General features: G+C 41.6%; 1 protein-coding gene across 4 annotated transcripts in view; it reads right to left on the bottom strand.

The window, feature by feature from the left end:
- Positions 1–24,540, bottom strand: part of LRBA (LPS responsive beige-like anchor protein) — a 560,234-nt gene that overhangs the window by 106,300 nt on the left and 429,394 nt on the right. For all 4 annotated transcript variants that reach the window (XM_055144432.1, XM_055144433.1, XM_055144431.1 and 1 more), the window contains one exon: positions 20,333–20,485. In XM_055144432.1, the coding sequence (XP_055000407.1) occupies positions 20,333–20,485 (153 nt within the window). The remainder of the gene's footprint in view (positions 1–20,332; positions 20,486–24,540) is intronic.

Genomic DNA, 24,540 nt, shown 5'->3' with positions numbered 1-24,540 from the left:
GGTGCCCACTCAAGCAAATCGATGGACATGGGACGACAGTACTATTTAAACTTATTTTTAAGTAGTTTATTTATTTTTTTTTTTGTATTTTGTGAATGGGATTTCCCTTTCCATTTCTTTTTTGGTATATTTTGGTAGATCTTCTATCTACCTGACAATATATATATTTATATATATATACGTATATATATATATATATATATATTCCTGTAAAACCTTAGGCAAATATCTCTGGCCCCCGTGTCTGGCTACCTTCACTGGGGCCCCTTGGAGCAAGGCAGGTTGAGTTTCCCTCTCTGACCCGAGCAGAGAAGCCGAAGACCTCCAGAAGCCAGCCACAGCCATGCTCAAGGCTCCTCTTCACATGTTTGGGCGAGCCTCACTCATGAAGGAACCGGCAGAGGAACCCAGGTGCGGGACCCGGGACTGAGATCTCCAAGCCTGCTCGGATCAGGATTGGGCCTCTTCCACCCAGACACACCCATTTTCCAGTAGCTAGATAGTCACACCCAGAAACTGCCCCCCCTCCCCGGGCCATGTAATCCCATCAACAGCCAAGATCCAGAGACTATAAAACAACCTCCAGGAAGCAACCTCTTATAGCCTCCTTCTCCCTCTCAGAAACCTGGCAAGGTAGTGAGAGCATCCTGCCTGCACAGCAAGATGGCAAGCTCTCTGTGACCTATTCGATATGCCAAATACAGTACAATGATGTGTCTCATTCCCTTTATCCTGAAAGAGCCTCAAATGCGGTACCCCTGGGAAGAACGAGTAAAGAGACGCTGATAAAATCTCAGGGCTAGGACGAATGGAGATGTTACTGGTGTCTGCTCGAGCAAATCGAAGAAATCGAAGATCGACGGGATTACAGTGATATAGTGATACAGTGAAGGTGATTTTTGAATCATTCAACTTAAATTGCTTTATACCTCTTTGTTATTTTAAATAGATTTTTTGTATGTCTTTAGGTTTTTTGTATAGAAGAGAATGCAACATAAAAAAGAACATTTTTTTACATCTTCCTTTCCAATTCTGATGCCTGTCAAATTTTCCCCTGATAGTTCTGCATAGGACCTCCAATGTTGAATAAAAATGGCAAGAAATGGCATTCCTGCTTTGATTATATCTGACAGGAAAAAAAAATAGGGACCAGAAAGATAGTGTAGGGGTTAAGCTGCTTCTCACACATATTGTAGATCCTTGTTAGATCTGCAGCACCAAATACGGTCGTGTGATCCCTGAGCACTGCCAGGTATGACGACAATCCCTCCACGCACAAAACCAACAATCCATCACTGATTATAGTATATAAGTTGTAAGAGTAAACACATCTTCTACCTGCCTGACAATATATTTCTGTAAAATCTAATGCAAACATCTTACAATATGTATATATTATATTAAAGAAGGTATACGTTGAGGCAATACAGCGGGTAGGGCACTTGTCTTGCATGCAGCTGACCCAGGTTTGATCCCCAGCACCTCATATGGTCCCTTGAGCACCCCATAAGTGATTCCTGAGTTCAGAGCCAAGAATAAACCCTGAGAACTGCTTGGTGGGGCCCCAAACCCCAAAATATTTATTTAAAAAATTAATAAAAAGACATTGTGGTACATGTACACAGTAGATTACTACTTAGTTATGTGGAAAGATGAAATCTTGCCTCAGCTACATAAATGAAATTGGTGATGATCATGCTAAGTAAAATAAACCAAAAGGAAAAGACAAGTTCAGATGATCTCACTTGTATGAGCAAGTGTACAGATAAAGCCACAGGAAAATAAGTTCTGAGGCTCTGGCTGCAGAACTGAGATTATGGAGGAACAGCGACCTGGGGGAGATGAGTCCAAGTGGAGAGGGGCCAAGGAAGCGGGGTACAAGGATACTGGGATTTGGGTGTGACAGGTGCGGCAGGGCAACATATGTTCAGAAAATGTGTGAGGCTGTACCCCCGAAACTTACTTAGTTGTGTAAACCAAAATACCTCAAGTTAAAAATAAAATAATTAAAATGATTTTTTTTTCTCTATAGATTTAAAAACCAATCATCCTGGTTGGTCCCTCTGTGGGTACCAGACATAATCTATACTTGGTCAATTGAAAATCACCTGATTAAAATATTTAAGGTCCACATGGCCCTAAATTCCCCGCATCTGGCCATCAGTCTGAACTGCATTCAAAGTCTGGGAGTGGGGATACAGTCCTGCAGTACAGCACTTGTCTCGCATGTGTGAGGCACTGGGTTTGGTTCCCAGCATAGCAAATCAAAACACAAGGGAAATCGTGTCAATAATTAGAAATGAGACATTTTACTCTAATTATGATCCCTCAATTCTTATATGGATGAGATTGACAACTGACGACCTATATGGTTTGTATCTCCATAGAACCTGGTCCTCTCATCGAGGCAAGGAATAAAAAGAACTCCCCTAGCAATCCCACAATATTAACGGCTGCTTTTCATAAATTGGCTATAGTCACTCACAGTCTCTATTTCTTCTGAGTAAATCATCATATTTCCAGAGGAAAATAAAACAAACTTTTATTAATGGTTTTTATTATTTTTTAAAGTGCTATAATTTCAAAGATCTTAATTGTCTACAGAATGTAACTGGATACAAATTCCCCAGATCAATTTTCTAAAAAGGAAACCCAGATACTAAGAATAACTTCAAGATGTGGAATGCTGGGAAATATCAGGAACAGACAAGGCAACTTGTGTGCAACCATCAGAAACAAGGACTAGGAGCAAAACTGTTAGATTCTCTAGAGACAGGAAAAAAGAGAGACAATAGAATCCTGGTAAACAGAGCTTATAGTCCTGTACAAGGATACACTTAACATATTTGTGTGTAGGGAAAACTGTACATATGTAATGAGAAAAAATACCGCTGTAAAGAGAAAGAACACAAATGTCTTCAAATAGATGGCAACAAGGTTACAAAGACTAGCATTCTCTTTACAGATCACTAAGGGAACACGGTAATATGCCAGATCATGAGCAGAAAATTCAGTAAAATGATTTCTTATTCACATTTCTAATGGTATGTCAATAATAATTTATCATGTCTCATTAACTTAACCATTGAAAATGTACTAATAAACTACGACATAAAAGCACATACTAGGTTAAAATTCATGATTAATGCCTATATACAAAAGTCTCATAAATATCATCAAAAGCTAGATTTTAAATATCAACTTTATATCTGAAAAACAAAGACTATTCACTGGTTAACATGAAGGGAAGAGGGCAATAATGAGTTCACGTTCTGGGTCCAAGCGGACAGAAACGTACCAAGAAAAGTACGTTTTTCCCCTTTTTAAATTTTGTTTGGTCACACCCACAGGGCTTACTCCAGATTCTGCACTCAAGGGTCACTCTTGGCAGGCTCAGGGCTACACTGAAGGTACCACGGATCGAACCCGGGTCAGCTGTGTTCACGGCATGTGCCCTCTCACTGTACTGTGGTCCTAGCACCAGAGACAAGTACGTTTCATGGTCAAAGACAAGTCTGACCTCAGCAAAGAGTTCCCGACCCATGCTACTGGGTTGAAAAAGGAATTAAGTTGGAGATAGTTTAAAGCAAAATACAAAAACAATCCCTGAATATGTTCAGTGATGGATGTTCCTCCATCATTAGTGGAGGACACATATTTCACATCTACTCCCCTGATGATAAGCAAGCAGCACCTTGTGAAGGACCTCTGGTTGTACTATAATTACTCAGGAAGATGGGATGGAATTCTCGGTTTGTTTTCTAGCACTTACCCACAGATCACTAGCAATTATGCTGCCAGGTGAAGCTAAATAGAAGGAAACCCAGGGTATCTAGTCTATGCACAAGGAAAGAACAGCAAATGAATAACTGAGGAGATTAACAACTTTGCTCCTTAAGAAACAGCGTCTAGGCAGACTGAAAGCCAGAAGTTTACTGAACTCTTTTCTCAGTAAAAGTTACAAAGCAGGTATTTTTCCTTTCTCTTTAATTAGTACTTTCCTCTTTAAATAAATAAATGCAAGATCAAAATATTTTAATAGAACTAGTAATTTTAAATACAGTTACATTGGAAGTACCTAGATTTATTGTTAGAATAGTACTCCAGGGCATATTCTCCAGACAAAAAACAATCAATTTTAATATGTATAGTGTGGTATCACAAGTTTTGCAAACAATCCACACCCAGCAGTACTGTAAGGAGTGTGGGGACAGGTGTGTATTCAGGGCGGAGGCATTGAGCTGTCTCCCTCAGCTGGGTTATCTCCATGGTAAATGAGCCCATAAACTCTAAAAGTTTGAAAAGCAAAAAGAAAACTTACATTTTATAGAATACAAACATTCATTATCTCTCCACAAGTAAAACAGGACATATTTTCATTTTTTCTTTTTGCTCCTTTTGCTTATTCCTTTTTAATAGTATTCTTTAGAAAAGAATAGCTCAACAAGTTTTAAGCAATAATAATCTGAGTGTATTTTTTAAAGGTATCTATATCAGTTATGACTAGATACAAAGTTCCTAAATGTTCTTGAAACAGATTAAATAGGCAACATTGAAGTAAAATGACAATTGACATGACTGCTTCAAAGAAAAAAAAAACAACTTAATATAATTCACACAATACAGAATTTATACTTTCAAAGTGCACAATTTAGTGTATATTTTTAAAGTGTGTGTCTGATGCCCTAAGTGACTCCTGCTGCAACTGAAACCATCTGCACATCATGGCCAGGAAGCGTGACCCCTCGAGCTTGCAATCAGAATGTGCAGGACTACAGGAGTGACCATGGGCGAGGACCTGGGTCAGTGTGTGAGTACAGCAGCCAGATGCACGACCCAAGTCACTGTAGCAACACTAAGAATAAAGGGGAAGTGAAATGGAGCAAAACAGAAAATACGATCTATTGCCACCAGTACAGCATCTTCAAATTACTAGTGTTTGTGGCTTATTAACCCATTTATGGCAATCACAAACCTAAAAATGAATAGCAAAAATTTCATGGACTGCTAAAATGATGGTAAACAAATACTGAAACATTCAGGATGGTTTATATTTGTAATGTCTAACTGGATCTTTCACCAGTTGCCAGCAGGCTTATAGGTACCTCTTCTTGTTTTCAGGTACCTAGAAAATACTTAAAACCTTTCTTTACACTAACATTTCTTACGAATGGTATAGGATATTTAGTATGTATAAAATGCCACTGATACAAAAATTAGTTCTTAAAAATATATAAAGAGAGAAAGTATATATATTCTCACTCCAGAGTGAGAGAGTACAGGTTAAAGCATTTGCCTTCTACACAATAGATCCCGGTTCAATCCCCAGCATCCCCAGAGATGACAAGGAGTAATCCCTGAGCAGAGGACCCCGAACACTACCAGGTGTGGCACCCCCTCCCTCTAACCCAGCCAAACTTCTCAAACAAAAAAGAAAAAAATAAATAAAACAAAAACCACTTATTGGGGCCAGCGATGTAGTATAAGTGACACAACTCATACTTAGCATGTGTAAGGCCCTGAGCTCTATCCCTGATGCTTTACCATCACGGGGCCCACTGATCCCTGCCAATGCCTCTGGGTGAAGCTGCTATAAAAATAAATTACATTTACAAAATACTATCAATTTGAAGATTAAAATTATTGGTGTAGGGAAGGGGGACTGGTGTTGGAACGCTGCCTGAAACCCACTCATGAATACCTTTGCAATTCATAGTGACTCATTAAGTATTTTTTTTTTTTTTTTTTTGCTTTTTGGGTCACACCTGGCGATGCACAGGGGTTACTCCTGGCTCTGCACTCAGGAATTACCTCTGGCCGTGCTCAGGGGACCATATGGGACGCTGGGATTCGAACCCGGGTCGGCCGCGTGTAAGGCAAACGCCCTACCCGCTGTGCTATCTCTCCAGCCCCGCATTAAGTATTTTTTAAAGTTAAATTATTTTTGAACATTTTTTATGTAATCAGGGGCCAGAGCCATAGTATGGTGGGTAAGGCCTTGTATGCGGCCGACCTGGGTTCAATCCTTGGCATCCCATATGATCCTCTGAGCACTGCCAAGAGTAATTCCTGAATACAGAGTCAGGAGTAAGCCCTGGGCATTGTTGTGTGTGGACCCCCCCCACCAAAAAAAACCTTTTTTTATGTAATCACACAATCAAAACTTTGGTTAATTTTTCTTCCCCTTTTCTTCTCCTTAAAATTGATGCAGACTCTTTGGGCTATGATATAAAAGCCCAGGACACTGGCCTGAGGCTTGCAGTCTGAGTGATGTGACAAGCTCTCCCTGGGAGTGAGTGTTTGAGTCTGCAGGCTTGGACTGGGTCAGGGCCAGCTCTTGCAAAGACTTTTGTCCTCCCAGAAACCTTGGCTGGATGTCAGATCAGCAGAAGCTGCACCAGGGAACTTCTTAATTTCTTCCCTCCCTTACTAAAATACTGGCCTCAGATGACGTTCGCCATCTTCTGCACATGCAGTAATGTCCATCTCTCATCTGTGCACGCGTACCACTGCCCCTCATAAATATGCATGCCTTCCCCTGGAAAACGCCTAAATATGCATTCACAGTTATATCGCCTCAGCAGAAAGTCAGAACGCCGCGCCTCTTCCCTTTCCTGAAGCCTGGCCTACATCCTGTGCTGGCCACACCAACTCAACTGACAAGTTGTCTTTACCAATACATTCTTCTCCCTATTCTGCGATTGCTGTGATCTGGGGATGAAAATTAGGTAAACAAATAAAAACAATTTTCAAGGACATAAGGCATTTAGATAAGTGAGAGACATCTGTCACACAGGAATGAAGAGACTCTTCTCTGACATAAGTGTCTGGAGGTAAGAAGGATTGAAATGTAGGGGAGGAAGCACGGGCATCATGGCGGCACTCCAGGTGCCTCATAGCACACAGGCAGCTTAAGAAAAAGGGGACAGCGAATGGGGCTGGAGAGATAGCACAGCGGGTAGGGCATTTGCCTTGCATGAGGCCGACCCGGGTTCAAATCCCAGCATCCCAAATGGTCCCCTGAGCACGGCCAGGGGTAATTCCTGAGTGCAGAGCCAGGAGTAACCCCTGTGCATCGCCGGGTGTGACCCAAAAAGCAAAAAAAAAAAAAAAAAAAAAAGGGGGGGGGGACAGCGGCCATTAACCTCCTAGACACAGCAATCTTAAATCAGAAGAAAAGACTGAAGTTCAGCATTCTTATAATGCTAATGCTGCCAGGCACCATCTCCCCCCACCCCATCTGACGCATAGGTGAAAGGGGCTGAGTAGCAAAGCGTCAGAGACTCTCCTTTCCTGGCCAGTTCCTTCCCTTTTCTCTGCAGAGCGGCTCAGACTCTGAAGAAGGTCTCAGCGAGGAGGCTTCCTTTACACATCAACCCCGCATAAAACCTTTCACACGAAACAAAACCAAAATGCACCTGGAAACTGCAAGGAGGAAGATCTGCTACACCTCTGAACACAGCCAGGGAGGAAGGCAACCGGCACCGTGACTAAAATGACGCAAGATTGGCCGGATCTACCAACGAGGAGCTTCACGTCAACTTTTTCTTTTATAGTAAAGCTTTAAAATAAAGAGGCGTGAGGGCAGGGAAGGCAGGGCCTAAAGTGACACTCTCAGGTCTATTACCCTCAACCTGAGTTTTGCACGTTTATTTTGTAGATGTCTGAAACTGTCCTACAGACACTTGTCCTGACAGAGCACTGTTATTCCTGAAGCCCAAATGAACAGTTATTATCTTTATTTTCTAATATTTGGATTAAAAATACGTACGTTTCTAAGAGTTGTTTACGAACTGGCTCTTAAAAATGAAAAAGAGATATTCAGAAGGGGGCTACAAAGTAAACTAAAATTTGGTATTTAAATCGATTTTTTGGCAGCAAAATCAAATAAAACGAAGACTTAGGTAGCCCTTCTTCACCTCATAGAAAACCTGCTGAAACTACTTCTTGCCTTTCCCTATGGTATAAATTGCCTCCAATAAGTGCGAATGACATTGGCAACTTTATATACATATAGAAGCAAAATACAACACAAATCAAAATGTACTATAACTGAAATGAAAATGCATTACAGTTAAACAGGGGAAGTTTGTTAAAGCAAACACCTTTTAAAAAAAAAAGTGGATCCAGTTAAAGCATTGGGCAAAGCTGCTTAAACATTTGAAACGTACTATTGTCGAATTTTCTGTTAAAATATCTGCCTAACTCTATATGTCTACTATACTAAGGGAAAAAAAGATCATCGGAAGATTGAGAACAGAGTGAAAGAAACAAAGAGAGGAGAGGAGGAAATGGAGAGGGAGGAAAAGAAGAGGAAGGTGGAGAGACAGAGGAAGGAGGGAAGAGGGGCAAATTGGCTTAGTCAAGCTCTCCTGGGGCCTCGTGCTGAGTAACTAGACCAGAAATGAGGGGTTGAAAGCTGCTACTGATAACTGGTGGAGGCTGAAAGTGCTACTTAAGTGCCTGGTGTCTGCAGAAAAAAAGAAGGAGGAGATGTTTGAGCCCAGGATGCCAAGTGCTTTCCCAGCCAGCAGAGTAAAAAGGAAGCATTAACAGTAGCCCCGGGGGAAGCTAAGCAGGCGCTCCCCTGAGCCAGAGGGAAAATGTGGCAACAGCAGCGAGGAGGAGCAGCTAGATACAGGGATAAAGAAATAAAGAAACCACAGGAAAATTGGCAGCTTTAAACATGGATGGCAGGCGAGGAGGCCTTGATCGGGGGACTAACGCCTGCCTGGAAACGGCACTTCCATCTTCCTGCTGGATCCCCCTCTAACACCCAGGATGCAAGAGACCGGAATTTGGTTTTCAAAATTACAGTAAGGACAGACTTAACAGTAGCTGTGCCGAAAAGACGGAACGGAGATTCTCCGGGCTGAGCTTTTTAATAATCAAACTCAGCACACCTACAAATACAACTTCAAAACACGGAAAGTGAAGAAAAATACTCCAAGTGCCTTTTTCAAAGCTGTATTTCTTTACGGTTTCTAAACATTTTCTAAGCTGTTTTCTAAACATTGCAAAGGGTATGGCTCGGCAAACTCAAGACAGATGCATCTGAACATTCCCGGGAGAAACGGCAGGGCCACTGCCATCCAGGGAGAGCTGCAAGCTGCCTCTGCAGAGGAAGTCCTGGGATGGAAGATTCTCGCTCTGCTCTTCCTCTGAACCGGCCAGGGAGGGAGGGCTCATTAGTGGGGGTCAGGGTGCAGGTCTCCAAGCGCTGGGCTCACGGATCCCTATCACAGCTTGGCCTCCTGAGCGTCTTCGGGTGCAGCCCTTGAGGGCCGCTGAGGACCAGAGGAGGACAGCATTGCACCCCTGAGCCTTAGCACTCACCACCCGAAGCCTGGGGTTGGCTGAGTATTACTAGCCAATACTGAGCACCATCTAAAGCATCTCTACCCCCACCTCCACCCTATCCCCTAAAACGAGTCCAAAATAGTATCAGAAGGCAAAATACGAGCTGCTGTCTTAAAGGTGTATGCGCTCAGCATCTCAGCGCTGGGTCCACGACAGGACTGGACCACGCACGGCGTTCTTCACTTGACTAGACTGTGGGGCTGATGGTGCCCCTTCCCGAGGTGTTCAGAGCACCACTGCCCTGGTGGTGACTCCGTTACCATTCCATGAAGTGTGCAGATCTTCTAAGCCCACCAGAAACCACCTTTTGTGGTTGCTAATCAATCATGGAGGTGACTTCCAGTGGGTAGTTCCTCTGGTGCCGGGGGTCAAACCCAGGTTTGTCTGAGTCATATTGTTGGCCCCAGAAACAATATGTTCACAGGAGAAAGGATCATAAGCCAGGGCAAGGTCCTGCCCAAGGTCCTGTCTGCAAAGACCTGCTCTCCTTGCCTCTGCAGCCCGGGCCACTTCCATGTTTATAGCAAGAGTTGACTCCTGAGCACCATGAGGTGTGGGCCACCCCACTTCCTACACACACAAAAAAAGAAAAAAACACCAACAAAATACTGGGACATGGCAAATAGTAGATAAGAGCACGGCACTGAGTGAGATGTGTGAGTGCCAACTGTCACTGTGATTTTGCATAAACATGGCCCCATTCTGAGTCGAAACATAATGAAGTATTTGGAGTAAAAAATGACAGAGTACTAATTACGTCCAAAGCGGCCAGAGACAGTACAGCTGGTAGGAAGCTTGTCCTTCATACAGCTGACCGGGTTCAATCCCCAGAGCCCCCGAGCCCACCGGGACCGATCCCTGAGTGCAGAGCCAAGAGTAAGCCCTGAGCACCAAGGTGTGGGCCAAAACCAAAAACAAGTTACCCCAGAATGATTCAATAAATCATTGAATAAATAAATAGTTCTGTAGCAGTGGAGCACTGTCCTCCCGTTGTTCATCGATTTGCTCAAGTGGGCACTAGTAACGTCTCCATTGTGAGACTTGCGGTTACTGTTTTTGGCATATCGAGTATGTCACAGGTAGCTTGCCAGGCTCTGCCATGTGGGTGGATACTCTTGGTAGCTTGCCGGGCTCTCCGAGAGGGATTGTGGAGTGGAGTGTACAAAAAGTGGAGTGTGGAAATTGTTGTATCTCACCCAGGGGCCATTAAGCCCTTCTATAAGAGACCATTAGCATGTTGTTGAAGGTTGAACCTTGTGAGCTATATACATATATATGTAAATTAATGTATGTTTTCCTCTAAGATTGCCTCTTACTTTGAACCCTATCAAGTGTGGTAGAGTAAACCTGGAGTGTGGGTAGGGTGTGTGGTTTGAAGTATCATGCGCTGCATTTGCGATAAATTAATTATCCAAATAAACAAAGAATAATTTAAAACTGTGTATGTAATATATATTGATATACAAACTCAGGGGAAAGAAAGGAAGCAGAGAAAGAGAGGGGAGACGAACAGCGAGGAGAGAGAGAAGGGGGGAGGCTTACAGTAGAATGGAGGAGAGGCTGAAGAGTGTAGGAATGTTCCAAGTGCTGATTTCAAAAAATACTTTTATACTTTTTTCAATGCCCAGATTGCTGATGGAAACAAGATATCTTATGAGTTTACAAATCTAGAAACCAAACAATACCAAAAGATAACAGTATGAGGAAGGGGGGGGTATAAACTTACCTAAACTGAAGATATTCTAAGCATCTCAAAAAATTTTGAGATATACATTTCGATGTAAAATAAAAATCAAGTACTACAGCTATAGCAATAAATTCAGTCTGATAATAATAATATAAAAGGAAATCAAATTTGCTTTTGCTTAGACTAAGAACATTAGAGTATCTGGGGCTAGGGAGAGCTCAGCGGGCCGAGAGCAGCCTTTGCACGCGGGGGGCCAGAGCTCCAGGCCTGGCTCGGGCAAGCTCCCCAGTCACGCTAGGCGTTACCCAAGCACAGTGCCGGGGGTAGTGTCTGCCGGGGTGCCCCCCAAACAATAAAAGAAGGATATAGACATTTCCTTAGGGGGGTTGCTCGCAGCCCTGGCATGCTCAGGGCTTTCTCCTGGAGGGGTCTGGGGACCCTGTATGGTGCCAGGGATCAAACCCAGGTTAGCCGTGTGCAAAGCAAGTACCTCATCTGCTGTACTATTGCCTCAGTCCCACATAAAACATTAAGATAAAAAAAAAAATCTATATTATGTTTTGGTTTGGGGTAGACAAGGCAGTGCTCGGAAATCACTTCCAGCAGTGCTCAGGGACCATTTGGTGCCAGGATTGAACCTGGGCCACTAAGCTCTAGCTCCCTGGCCCCAAGTTTTAGAACCAAAAGATTTTTTTTTTTTTTTAAGAACATGTTGAAGCTTTGCCTCCACCTTTCTGGCATTGTGTAACAGGGCAAGAGAACTCCCGAGTTCAGTCCCCGGCTCCACTGTGTAAAATCAAGGACAATGCAGAGCTGACTTGACCATTTAGAGCCTCTAATCTGGGCATCTAAATTCCCTGATATCAGAAATAAAACTATCAGCTGCTGCCTGCTCTTGTATTTTGTTGGCTTGCTCAATTTGCTTTCAGGGATTAGGCAATGCTCAGGGATTGCTCTGGCTCTGCCATCAGGGATCACTCCAGGTGACGCTCTGGGGACCACCTGGGTCGCCAGGGATTGAAACCTGGGTTGGCTGCATGCAAGGCAAGTGCCCTCCCTACTGTCCTAGCTCTCCAGCCCCAGGTCTTCTATTTTTCTACTGTGAAAAATTTTTATTTGCAAGACAGAGGAAGCATTTGGAAAGAGAGCCGGGGGCAATCACATTTTCTTTCTTTTTGTAAATCGTCACACTGGCAGAGGACAGCACGCAAGCCCTGCACCGCGGAGCAGGATGCTGACGGGGTGGGCTCTGTGAGGGTATCCCACAGACCTGCGCCCCTCCTCTGCCCAGGGAGACCTAACTATGTAGGGGAAGAAACCCTGACGCTAATTTGAAAAAGCCGAGAGGGAGATGTAGCAGTTACACTACCCTTACTCAGTTACTCAGTTTCCCATCGCAAGTACTTTGATATCCCCTGAAAGTTCATTTGCTAAGTGATAATTCTCAAACACAGAAAGCAATCAGTCAGACTCTAGACCGTAAGTAATGTTGAAACCCATAAAGAAGCCCTCTTCTTTCCTTTTTTTGAGAGGTGCAGGATCATTTTCTTGGCTACCAGGTCAAGGGGACTTTGCCAGTTTACAGCCCACACCCCCCAAAAAAAATTTACTGGCTTCCCAGCGGTAACTGGCAAATGTGACATCAATCGGGCATAAGCAGGCGTTTACTGCACAGCGCTGCTGAGCGCGCCGGGGAAGATCCCGAGGCAGAACGCGGCCCACAACCGAGAGCTGCTTTCCAGACAGGGCCGCTGCAGGTGATGTGGCCCACTGCCACAACAGGCAGAGTGGGACGCAGGCAGGATCTCTGCAGCACCAACCCCAAAGGCAACATGGTCGCGAGGGAAACTGGGTAAGCAAAGCCCGGGTCTGTGGGTTGTCTCCATGTGAGCACCTTCGCCTGCCTTTTCCTCACAGCCCTGTTCCTGGCACACACGGAGCTTGCAGCTGTACCCGGCAGCTCAGTACCACGAACACTCACTCAAAACCACAAGCGGAAAAAGGCGGAGAGTGGATAGTGCGATTCCAGACCCCACTCGGCTTCTACTCCAAGAGGCATCTCCTTGTTCAATGCTTTCTCTCTTCTTTCTAGGGAACTTAGACTTTCTAGAATTTCTTAGAATTTTGAGAGAACATAGACTATCCTGAAGAAGCGCCATGTTACCGTAAGCGAAATAAGATCTGTCGTTTATTTTCCCCTTGGGGTTATCAAAGCATGTACAGAACTTGAAGAAGTGATGAAAATTGCTCCGAAATAAATTATACCGGTCATTCATAAATATAATCCCAAATAATAATTTGGGACCAACATTCTAATTGTGGCCACTGGGTGGATTTTCAGTAAAGTGAGGAACTAGGGATGTACTAAGGACTGCAGTACCCTTCAGTGGGCTTAGTGGAAGGGCTGTGAAAACAGATTAGAAATGGTAGGCAGAGAATGTAAGAATCTGAGCGTCCCAGCCAAAGAGGGTGTAAAGTAAAGAGGGTGTCCAATCCTACCTAAGAATGTTCCCGTTCTCCTGGCAGGAATTCCATCTGTGTATTAAAAAGAGGCTATTGGATCCCACTGGGAATGACATGTCATTTGATGAGGACAGAAGATGTGTCTGTTTTGGTTGCTTTGGTTTCTGCAGATTCCAGCAGAGCATAAACACCAGACAAATACGGCCACATGAATTAAGATCACGCAGCTCTCTTTTAATTTATAGCAATGTTACCCATACAATGATGGGGAACCCTGATGCTCCTTCCCCCGTATGTTCTTCTCGGCCCGAATAAACAGGCAGCATGGTGACTAAGAAGAAGCACACAAATTTTGGTGTAGAAGCTTAAAGCACTATTATAGGTCCCTGCATCAAAAGAGAAAGAAATAGGAGTTCTGCATTATTCCAGATGTCTCACTTGAGGCTGAAATCTATAGGAACGAGCAATTAGACACTATTCAAATATCCTTTTCAGCACTCGGTAGATAAGGGGGATATGAGGAGGACTCTTCAACATGCATGTTAATATGTTAAATGAGCACAAAGCTTCTCAACTCTGTGGTTGTCCTTCAGGCTTCTACCCTGGCATGAATGAATAAAGGGATATAGAAGATCAAAAAGAGATAGAAACCCAAACAGAGGGAAGTGACAGCTGACACAAGAAACAAAAATGAACCGCTGCCAGGGAAGCTGAAATATAACAGTTGTATGGGGGTCAGTTGAGCTGAAAAACTGAAACCTTCACATATCTCAAGAACTGCAAGGAAGCATGAGAAACCAGGAATATTCTAGAGAACATTAAAGTTCACGTCTTCTGGTTAAGTGGTAGTGAAATGTACAATACATCTCATTATAGAATATTTTAGGGGCCAGAGAGAGAGTGAGAAGGGTAGGGCACTGCTCTTGCATGGCGGCTGACTGGGTCTAACCCCAAGCACCAAATACAGTTCCGGAGCACTGCCAGCTACGGACACCCTCTTTACATTCCCTCAAACTGTCACAGTGAAGTGAGGCAAGCAGGCAGCACCGCTCCATGTAGCATCTGAGTGGCTATTACAGGGCTGACCAGGTAGGTCACTATCTCCGCAATCAGGTTGATCATTGTGGAGCATCGCTGATTGGTCATTATCTAAGTGGCCCAATTGATCCTTTTATGTAACCAACCGGCCTGACTGGGTTTTAAACCCCTGTTCCTACCGCAGGCATGACCAATCACACAACAGGGGCAAGAGTCCGTAATACACAGGAGCCGCAGATCTCGACTGGTTGGCACGGTGGTTCCTGGAAGGGAAAGAAGCTGCTGCTGGAGACGCTCTGGCTGGGGAGCAGGCAGGGCACCGCTGTGGGAGAGGCGCTGCGGGAGAGGCCTGTGGGAGAGGGTGCGGGAGAGGCCTGTGGGAGAGGGTGCGGGGTGGCATCTGAACCAGCTTCGAGGCTGCAGCAGGGTGCAAGAGCCTTAAATTCTGTACCATCTGTCCGGCCCCACAGCCCAGAGGTCGCTACTAACCGCTAGTGAGCTATGAATAAGTGCCTGGGCCTGGTGTGCTACTTTATTCCCGTTCCCAGGGAGCGGGCTATTCTAGCCAACTGCACCGTAACAAAACTTGATACAAATCTGCCCAAACGCCCTAAGGATTTAGATGTGACCACCGCAGGGGCCTGGGAGGGAGAGGGGGAAATACGTCCATAGCTGAGAACACTAATAAGATATGCAACCATCAGGGCTATTTACATCCTTGCCCTCATCATTATCAATGCAGAAAGCAGAAAGCAGCTGGAAAAGGAACAAGATGAAACTGCATCTTAAAGTCTTGTGTTTCTATTCCCCGCACTCACAAAAATGAATGTTGCCAGGTCAGATAGCTTAAGAAATTAGAAAAAATAAAATTTCAATTCTCTCAAAAAATGGAAGCAAGGATGTGAATAACATTGGAAAAAAGAAAAACCAACAACAAAACTAACCCTTTTCAAACCTCAACTGGTCCTCTCAACCCTACAGTGCTTCTGAATGCTGTAATTTAGCAGAGAATAACATGCCACTAGGGGCTGGAGCAATAGCACAGCGGGGAGGGCGTTTGCCTTGCACGTGGCTGACCCGGGTTCAATTCCCAGCATCCTATATGGTCCCCTGAGCACCGCCAGGGGTAATTCCTGAGTGCAGAGCCAGGAGTAACCCCTGTGCATCACCGGGTGTGACCCAAAAAGGAAAAAAAAGTGATACTAACATGCCATTAGAATAATCAAATAGCTATACCACTGAAAAAATAGCTGTTTAAAACCTTGCTAGATATGCAGATAGCATCTTTTCATCAGGGACCTGATTTTCTTAGTCTCAACTATGTTATCAGCGCCCGAGAACTTTCATTTTTCACTCAGAGGAAAAGTTAGAAAAGACTGACCTTATTCACTCATTCAGAGACAGAAGGTTTATAAAGGTTTGTTTAAAATGTACTTAAATTTTAGCAACAGATAGGAAAACAACAAAGCTAGTCAAGAGACAAAATATAAAATTAAAATTTTTAATCTCAAAATATACTAATATATTACTTCTAATTAGAATACTGTCTGGAAAGGAGAAAACAGTTGTGTTATTTCTCTAGCTTTTTCTAAGGAAGTGACTATTCATATCATCATTATTAAATAATTAAATTTTAAAAATACAAAAATTAAATTTAAAAAGTAAATAAAAAAAAGTTGGAACACAAAAGGACAGAAACTCAATCAGGAGCAACTTTGTAACTATATATGACACAGTGATTCAATTAAAAACAAATAGAAGAAAGCTCCAGAAGAGACATGAAAAGCCGACATGCTTCTAAGGGCAACCTTAGGACAGTCATCAACAGGAACCTCCAACTATTTAACAGTGCCCTATTCAAGCACTTCGAAACTAACTACCTGTCAAATGAATGGGTTGTTCTCATCATAATTTGAAGAAATAGTACATTCTTCAGATAATAAAAGTCCCACTTCACCAACTTTTCTAAGTAGGCCAATCATTACTGCTAAGTAGGGTTCTTTTTTGTCTCTTATTCAACTTATGGCTAATATGAAACAATAAAACTGAGGTTCTTAATTGACGCTGATCATAAGAGATGAGCAGTTTGAATGGAAACTCACATATTATTTGGAAGTCTGTTTATCATTAATATGTTGAAAGCAGTAACTGAAATAAAATCAGTTTTTCCTGGCCTAGGTGATATTAAATAACAGACCAATCTCTGTGATGTAGTTATGAATGCTTTAGTTTTATCCTGACTCCAACTGTAAGGAACAAGGAAAATATAATTTATTTACCTAAGAAGAACCCAATTTGGGTGGGTTTTCTTTCTAAAATACACACCATATTATCTTCTATACATTAGCACTTCAATTTACCAACTTACACGTGGATACTTTTCGCTTATAGAAAGCTCTGAAGATTCAAACACTAGGGAAGACAAATAGTTATGGTGCTTTAACACAAATAACAAATGCAACATAACTGACCCTCTATCAAAATCATGTTCCAAAAATATCCTACCACTCTGAATTAATATCTGCAGAACCAAACACTTAGAAAAGATAAGTTGGGTATCTTAGAATGAGTGTGTCAGTTAATGAATTCTGTGCTCCCTGCTACCAACAGAGTACTGTACAATCTGTTATTATTCACTGTCCTATAGATCATCTGTTCTTGGTGCTGGTTTGTTCCAGGGAAAGAGACAGCTGCAACACTATCTCCCTGTTCAACCTGAGGACCATCTGACTTTAATTGTAACACACAGCTTGATGTAGCTCTGGCTATGGGAAGCCAAAAATATCGTCTGTAATAATCTGGAAAAGCAGAAACCTGCCAACAGAGGGCTGGAAGCAAGGACTTGTGCTGTCTGGCTGCCTGACGGGCTGCAGGAAATATGATTAATGAGTAAGGTATAATGATATCAGGAACCCGATTAGCACCACAAAAAGGTCACAGATCAAAGTAGTATGCATTTCATGAGCTACAATCGTTGCATAAAATCCGTGGACCTGAATGGTTTACCAAAAAAGAGGGGGAAGAAAAACCTACGTGATAATATGCTAACGTACACATAAATGCTGTATTAAAATTTCGTCATTTTTAGAAAGTTATCAGGAAATTATCAATCAATCAACACAGACTATGCTGTAGGAAAGCACTCTTCATCACAGGGTGCATCAAACAGTTTTTTAAAAGAATGAATGAGTTGCTAAATTCTTTGTAAAAACACAGGTAAATAAAATCAAGTCCCTTTCCTAATTGTGAATTCACTTGTAGTGGATTTTTATACTGCTTTGTTAAGATGCAAGCTAAGACATCTGTAAGATTTCTAGGAAGAAGAAGAATCATTGGCACAAATGTTCAATAAGCCTAACAACAAATTATAATAGGTGTCCTGACAATACTATAAAAGATTATTGTGTTCTTGCTTTTTTTGGGCCACACCTGGCAAGCTCAGGAGTCACTTCTGGTTCTACACTCAAGAATTTCTCCCGGTGGTGCTCAGGGAACCATATGGGAGGGCGGGGATCGAATGTAGGTTGGCTGCATTCAAGGCAAGCACTTTACCCACTATATCTTCAACCCCCCGCAAAAGACTATTTTGTACATATTGTGTTTTCACACTGACACTGAAGTTTAGAACCCAGGCAGGCAAAACCAGATGTGAGAGCCTCTGGTACTGTCACCTGCTTTTACCTGGTGCCCCAGGAAAGCCTGCCCCTAACAGACCCGCTCTTCAGGAGGGGAAACCGAGACAAGTGGGACTGTCAGGATAGTGGCTCACTTCAATTCATGGAATAAATGTGCCTAATTGCCAAAATACTGCTGAAAATATGTATCCCAATGTTCTGATGGCCCTCACAGTCAAGCAATCGTATGAACAAACTCCACTGCAATTCTAAGAATATTAAACATGGTGATCAGTAACAGAGGGTTGATCCCTTCAGGCCCTATGTGAGCTAAAGCATTTCAGTGATAAAATAATTAAAACATGGTTTTAACTTTTTTCCTTAAAAATATAGTCCTAGGATCTGGAGAGAAAGGACAGCATTAAGCCTGCCTTGCACCCCCCCCCCATCCCCAGCCCACATACGGTCCCCCATGTCTGCCAGGAATAATCCCCAAGTACAGATCCAGGACTAAGCCCTGAGTGCTGCCAGGTAGGCAGGTGTGCCCCTCGAAACAAAAATAAAATGAACTAAAAAAAAAAAAATCAAAGGCTAAATCACATGTAGGAGAAAAATAGTTGTAAAATATATGTTCGATAAACTTTCAGGGATAAACTTTCAATTTATAATTGAATAGCACAAAGACAACTGAATTTAAAAGTAGCAAAATATTTTAAATGAGTCAATCAAATTACTTATGAAGCCTGTGAAAAACTGGACAACACCAGTGATCATAAGAAAAATTAAAGTGAAAATGAGAAGCCAAGTAGAATAACTAAAAAAATACTGACAATACTAAGTTTTGACATGGGAATGGAAAAACTGAAACCTCATATATTGTTGTAAGAAATTAAAATGGTACAGTAAAAATATTCTTTCCTGACTGAGCAATTAAACAGCCAAGAATCTATCCAGGAGAAATGAAAACAGATGCCCATCAGGTGCCACACAGAAATATTAGCGTCAGAGAAAACCCGAATTTATTAGCTTGGTGAATACCAGTTCATCAGCTGGTAAACAAACAAAATGTGTTCTCCTTACGTAACAAGGTATTATGCAGTGATACCAAGAAGTTAGCTGTAAATACCTGAAACAAGAAGGAAGAATCTCAGAAACATCACAACTAAGGGAAAAATTAGTGAAAAAATCCAAAAGGCTACAAACTAGACCTGGGATGTGCCTCTGAGGGCTGGATCCCTGCCATGGCAGACAGACAAACCAACAGAACACTAGAGATGATTCTGGGGTTTCCTGGGAGGGATAGGAGGGGCAGCAGAGACTTCTACAAACAGGTACAAGGAAGCTACTGGAAGTCCTAGTAAATTGCCTAAAGTTAGTGGTAATGGTTATAAAATAGTATAAATTTACTAAGATTCACTGAATTGTGCACTTTTAAGAAAGATGAATTTTATGTATGGAAATTATGCCCCAATAACAATGTTTTAAAAAGATAATTACTGAGAGTTTTTAAAAAGCTGCAGAATAGGCTAGATTGAACATGCCTAATTGTCAAAACATTGCTGAAAGTTCTGTATTTTCCACTGACTTGCTTGTGTCCCTGGAGAAGAATACACAGCTATAGGCAGCATCCAGCCTGGATGTCTGACATCTGCTTCACAGGACACGAAAGTCCACTGCAGAAGATTCTGAAGGGTTGTTATGAGTGAGCACAGCAAATCCCGTGCTTTGAAGCTTTCATATTCCAAATATTCCATGAAGGTTTATTCCAAAAGACAGAAGATATGATTTGAGATTTTGTCTCCATTACAGAAGTTCAGTGACCTTTCATCCAAGAACAGATAATTATATTTCTTTCCCTTATACACAAAATCCAAGTCGAAAAAAAAGCACAGAACTCTGGTTTTACTTTTCACTTTTGCTTATAATTAATTCTTAGTGATCAGGTGCAAACAGAAGTACCTGAACTCAGCAGAGAATAAAAGACACCATTGTGTTGTTAGGTCAATAAAATTGCACACAGCTTCCTAGATAATTCAAGAGCCATGGAGCCACTTTGAGTTTTCCCAAAATCACAGTTCTGGCCAGAAAAATCAAGGGTTAATGATCCTATCAATACATGAAAGATACTTTGAGAAAGGACTTGTGACAGAATAGATGATGACTATCTTACCAGTCTGTTTATGCGAACAAATTCTTCTGAGGTTTTGGCCCAAGGAGGAAGTTCAACATCAGATACCACTGTCCCATCATCCATCACTCCAAGATTGTAATTATTGAAGTTGACAAACATCTCAGGGAGATAATAAAATTCAGGGATCAACTCCTATATAAAAATAAAAGACATCGTATTATAAATAGTGGAATTTATAATAATTTATAACCAGTTACTCATAAATAGGTCCAATCATTTCCTATTGAACAGAAGAGAAAATTAGCATAGGTTATTTTCTTTGCATATTATAATTGCATCACAAAATTTCTAGCAAAGTAGACAAATCTTATTAAACAAAATTAAAATATTATCCTCTGGAGTGGTTGTACGCTTTTTTTCCCCATGAAAAGTCAGATAACTTCAAACACCAACATTTGAGTTTGGCATGAAATAAACTATAACTGTAAGATGTTACAGTTATAGTTTAAATAATGTTTTTTAAATGAGGAAAGTGAATATTGCCCATAAAATATCTCTATAAGTATCAAAATGCCACTATTCTTGGTTCTTTTACCAACCAAAGAGTTGCTAATTTAGGCATAGTTTAACCAAATATTCTGCCCACATTTCAAACCATTCAAAGCTTAAAGTCACAAATTGATAAAAAATAAAAATTTATAATTAATTTACAAGATGAGTTAAAATATGTAGCTTTTTTAAAAAAACATTTAAATATACTTTAATAGGATATTTAATAAACAGAGAAATGCAGCTAGTGAGGCTATTGTGTATAATAAACCCACATATAACGATTTCAGTCTGTGGATCAGACTTGAAATCCAGCCTTGACACGGGTCACTGGCTCAGTAGTCTTTCAGATACCCCCTCAGGGCCAGCTACGGCAGGCCTGGCTTTCCAAACAGTTGAGTAAAATAGGGAGGTCATCAGATTCTGGACAAGGTCAGTATGAACTCGCCAGAGCAAAGGAAAAAAAGATTCAGCAAGAATTAAGCTATTATCACCTCATCATCCATGTGAAATGTTGCTGACTTTAAATTGTACATCCATTGTGGACAATTATAATAATTAACTAAGAGCAGAAATGAGCTTAGCTCCCAAATGCCTGACAACCACCTGATCATTAGGCTTAAGAAAAGTTTTGTTACTGAGCAAATGAAAAAAAAATTTTTGTTGTAGACAACATCAGTAAAATGGTAGTTTTTATACAAAACAAAACAAAAAAACTCCTCGTGTTTAAAAATGATGCAGTATCAAACTAACAAAAGAGGGAAATATAAGTACACTATTTCATGCAATAAGAAGTTAGACCAATCTGTATAAACTAACATTTATTTCAGATGAGTCAGATACTAAAAATAAACAGAATTGAATTTCCTCAATAGCTTTACCAGGTACGGTCAACTCCATTTAAAAAATGAACTAAGGGGGCAGGGAGTCCCCTCAGAGGGGTAGAGTACGCGCTTTATGTTCATGAAGGCCTGCGCCTGATCCCTCGCACCCACAGGAGTGGAGACCAGCACTAAAGCTCTGGCCTCCGCAGGCCTTTGGTCACCAGAAGGGTCGCCTGGGGCCCTACATGGCGGCAGAGATGGAGAGGAGAGGCTCCCACTTAAGAATGAACAGGAGCTGAAGAGACAGTACAGCAGGTAGGGCACTTGCCTGCATGAGGCTAATGCAGAGTCGCCCCAGCTCCCCGTAAGGTCCCCTGAGCACTGCCAGGAGTGATTCCTGAGCACAGAGTCTGAAGTAAGCACTGAGCACAGTCCAGAAACAAATAAAAAGACACTAAGGCTCAAGAAGAATTTTCTGAAGGTTATACAGTTGATTTATGATAAATTTGGTATTTTGATTAAACTCGGTTTACTCTAAAGGCTGTCCTTATCACTGAATAAACGTGAGTCCTACCAGTACAATAAGCACCTGCTGACTATCTTGTTTTACTGTTTATTATGGGCTCCCAGGGTGCTCAGGAAGCCGTGCAGTGCAGGGGACTGAACTTGGGCCCTGTACTTGCCCGGCATGTGCTTTGGCCCTTTGAGCCATCTACTACTTCACAGAACTAAAATTTAAAATACAAGCTACAAATGATTATACATGAATATAATAATTTATAAAGTGATTTTTAAAAAATTAAACAGAAAATATCCATTATTTCATCATAAGAACTGGCTGTTCTAAATTTATATTATATATACATATATATGTATGAGTATACATATGTGTGTATATGTACATATAATAACTAGTCATCATGTTGTGGTTTGGGGGCCACACCTGTTGGTGCTCAGGACAAACTCCTGGCTCTGTGCTCAGGAATCTCTCCTGGTGGGTTTGGGGGACCATTATGTAGTGCCAGGGATCAAACTGGGCCAGCAGCATGCAAGGTTCCTTGCCTGCTATACTATCTTACTGGCCCCAGTAGTACTTATTACATAATATCATTAACTGGACAGGAGAGAATTTTATGCTGTAATATTATTTACCCAAATAGGAATAAAATAAATTAATAACTTTATTAGTCTGCTGGTTGCACATTCAACATATTCCACTTTGAGAAGTTACAAAAATGTCTTATTTTCACTCCAGGTGACTTAAGAGGAATATTACTACTCTAAGGTCTTCAGGGTCACATACAAAAGGAAGATTATGTCCTCCTTATGGTAAAGCAGAATCCTTATGGTAAAGACTTTATTAATTTCAATTAATGCCTTCCTGCCCTTAGCCCCAACTAGGGTTTCTCAGGATTAGAAAATTTTGCACAGCTTTTGTCTGTCATGAGGCCCCGTTTCTAACAATCTCACTTGATTTGAAACAATTACGAATTGAGGGAGACTGAAATTGAATTTTCCTTCCTCCCTCCCCTCCTTCCTTTTTATTTATTTATCGTTTGGTGGGGGTGGGGAGCGGGAGAAGCTTAGAGGGAGTCTGGGGGCCACGTCCTGTGGTGCTCAGGGCTTCTTCCTGCCCGAGTTCAGAGATCTCTCCTGGCGGGGCTCAGGGCTCCTGGCTATGGAACCCGGGTCAGTGCCTGCAAAGCAAGTGCTTGACCGTCTGTACCATCTTCTGGCTCCTTATGGTTGAGTTCTAAATGGGCTATTTCTCTCCAGTTTTCAAATTTGGGGAAAAGTAGGGTAGTCATGAAAAAAGAAAACTATACCCCCAAGAGCATGCATCAAAAGTAAAATGGCACAAGGGACATTTCAAAGCAATTTTTGTAAAAATAGTTTGGAATTCTCCTCTGGTACAGTCTTCTGATTTTGCACATTTTTTACAGATGTTATTTTACATCTGTCATTTAGTTCAGGTTGTTAAACATATTGACAAAAATATATTTGTCCAAAACAGAAAAGTTGTTCACTGGCTCCTTTTAAAAGGTTTAAGTTAACCAAACAATTTTTATGGTCTACTTTAAACAAATATATTACTAACAAGCTATTTTGTTAGTCTAATATTGAAAGTTTATACTAAACATGTATTTATTTAGTTGAAAATAAGAGAGGCACACCTAGCGGTGCTCTGCATTCAGGGGTCACGCCTGGCTGGGCTGGCGGGGGCCAACCTGGGGTGCCAGGGACTGAACTAAGGTCAGTGGCATGCGTCTTACCTGCTGTGCTATCATTCCAGTCCTAAATAACCAACTTAACTAAACCACGAAGAAAACAATTTCAAACTTTAAAGTCTTACTAGACAAGGTTAAAATTTTAATCATACTATTTTAATCATGCTGAGAAGGGGATAATGACCCATCAATTTTCATTTAGTCAAGAAGCATTTCATTTGCAGTATCCTTAAAAAGATAACCACATAAAATTCACTAAGTGGACATTATAAAAATATTTTAAAATTCAAATTCAGGCTTGAGTGGTGGTGGAAAAATTCAATATTCAAAATTGAAAATAATGGTGGTGGGAAGGTATAACAGTGGTGGGATTGGTGTTGATATATTGAATGTAATCAATTACTGTGAACAACTTTATGAAAATTAAATAAAAAAAAATAGACCAGGCACACCCAGAACTTTTGCAGAGTGCTGAGCTGAGGTGTGTCTTGAACAAATTCTCTTTTTCTGAGAGAACATCCGAGGCAAAAAGAATGGATCTTGTAATGTTCTAGAACTAGAACCTTTGAAAGTTCTCTTTTTTATTCTTTTGAAAAAAAATTTTTTTACATTTTTATTGAATTACCGTGTGACAGAGCATTACAAA

This window comes from Sorex araneus, chromosome 7 (assembly GCF_027595985.1).
Source record: "Sorex araneus isolate mSorAra2 chromosome 7, mSorAra2.pri, whole genome shotgun sequence".
Taxonomy (NCBI): domain Eukaryota; kingdom Metazoa; phylum Chordata; class Mammalia; order Eulipotyphla; family Soricidae; genus Sorex; species Sorex araneus.
The sequence above is the reverse complement of the archived record's forward strand: the minus strand, read 5'-3'. Positions and strand labels throughout refer to the sequence as shown.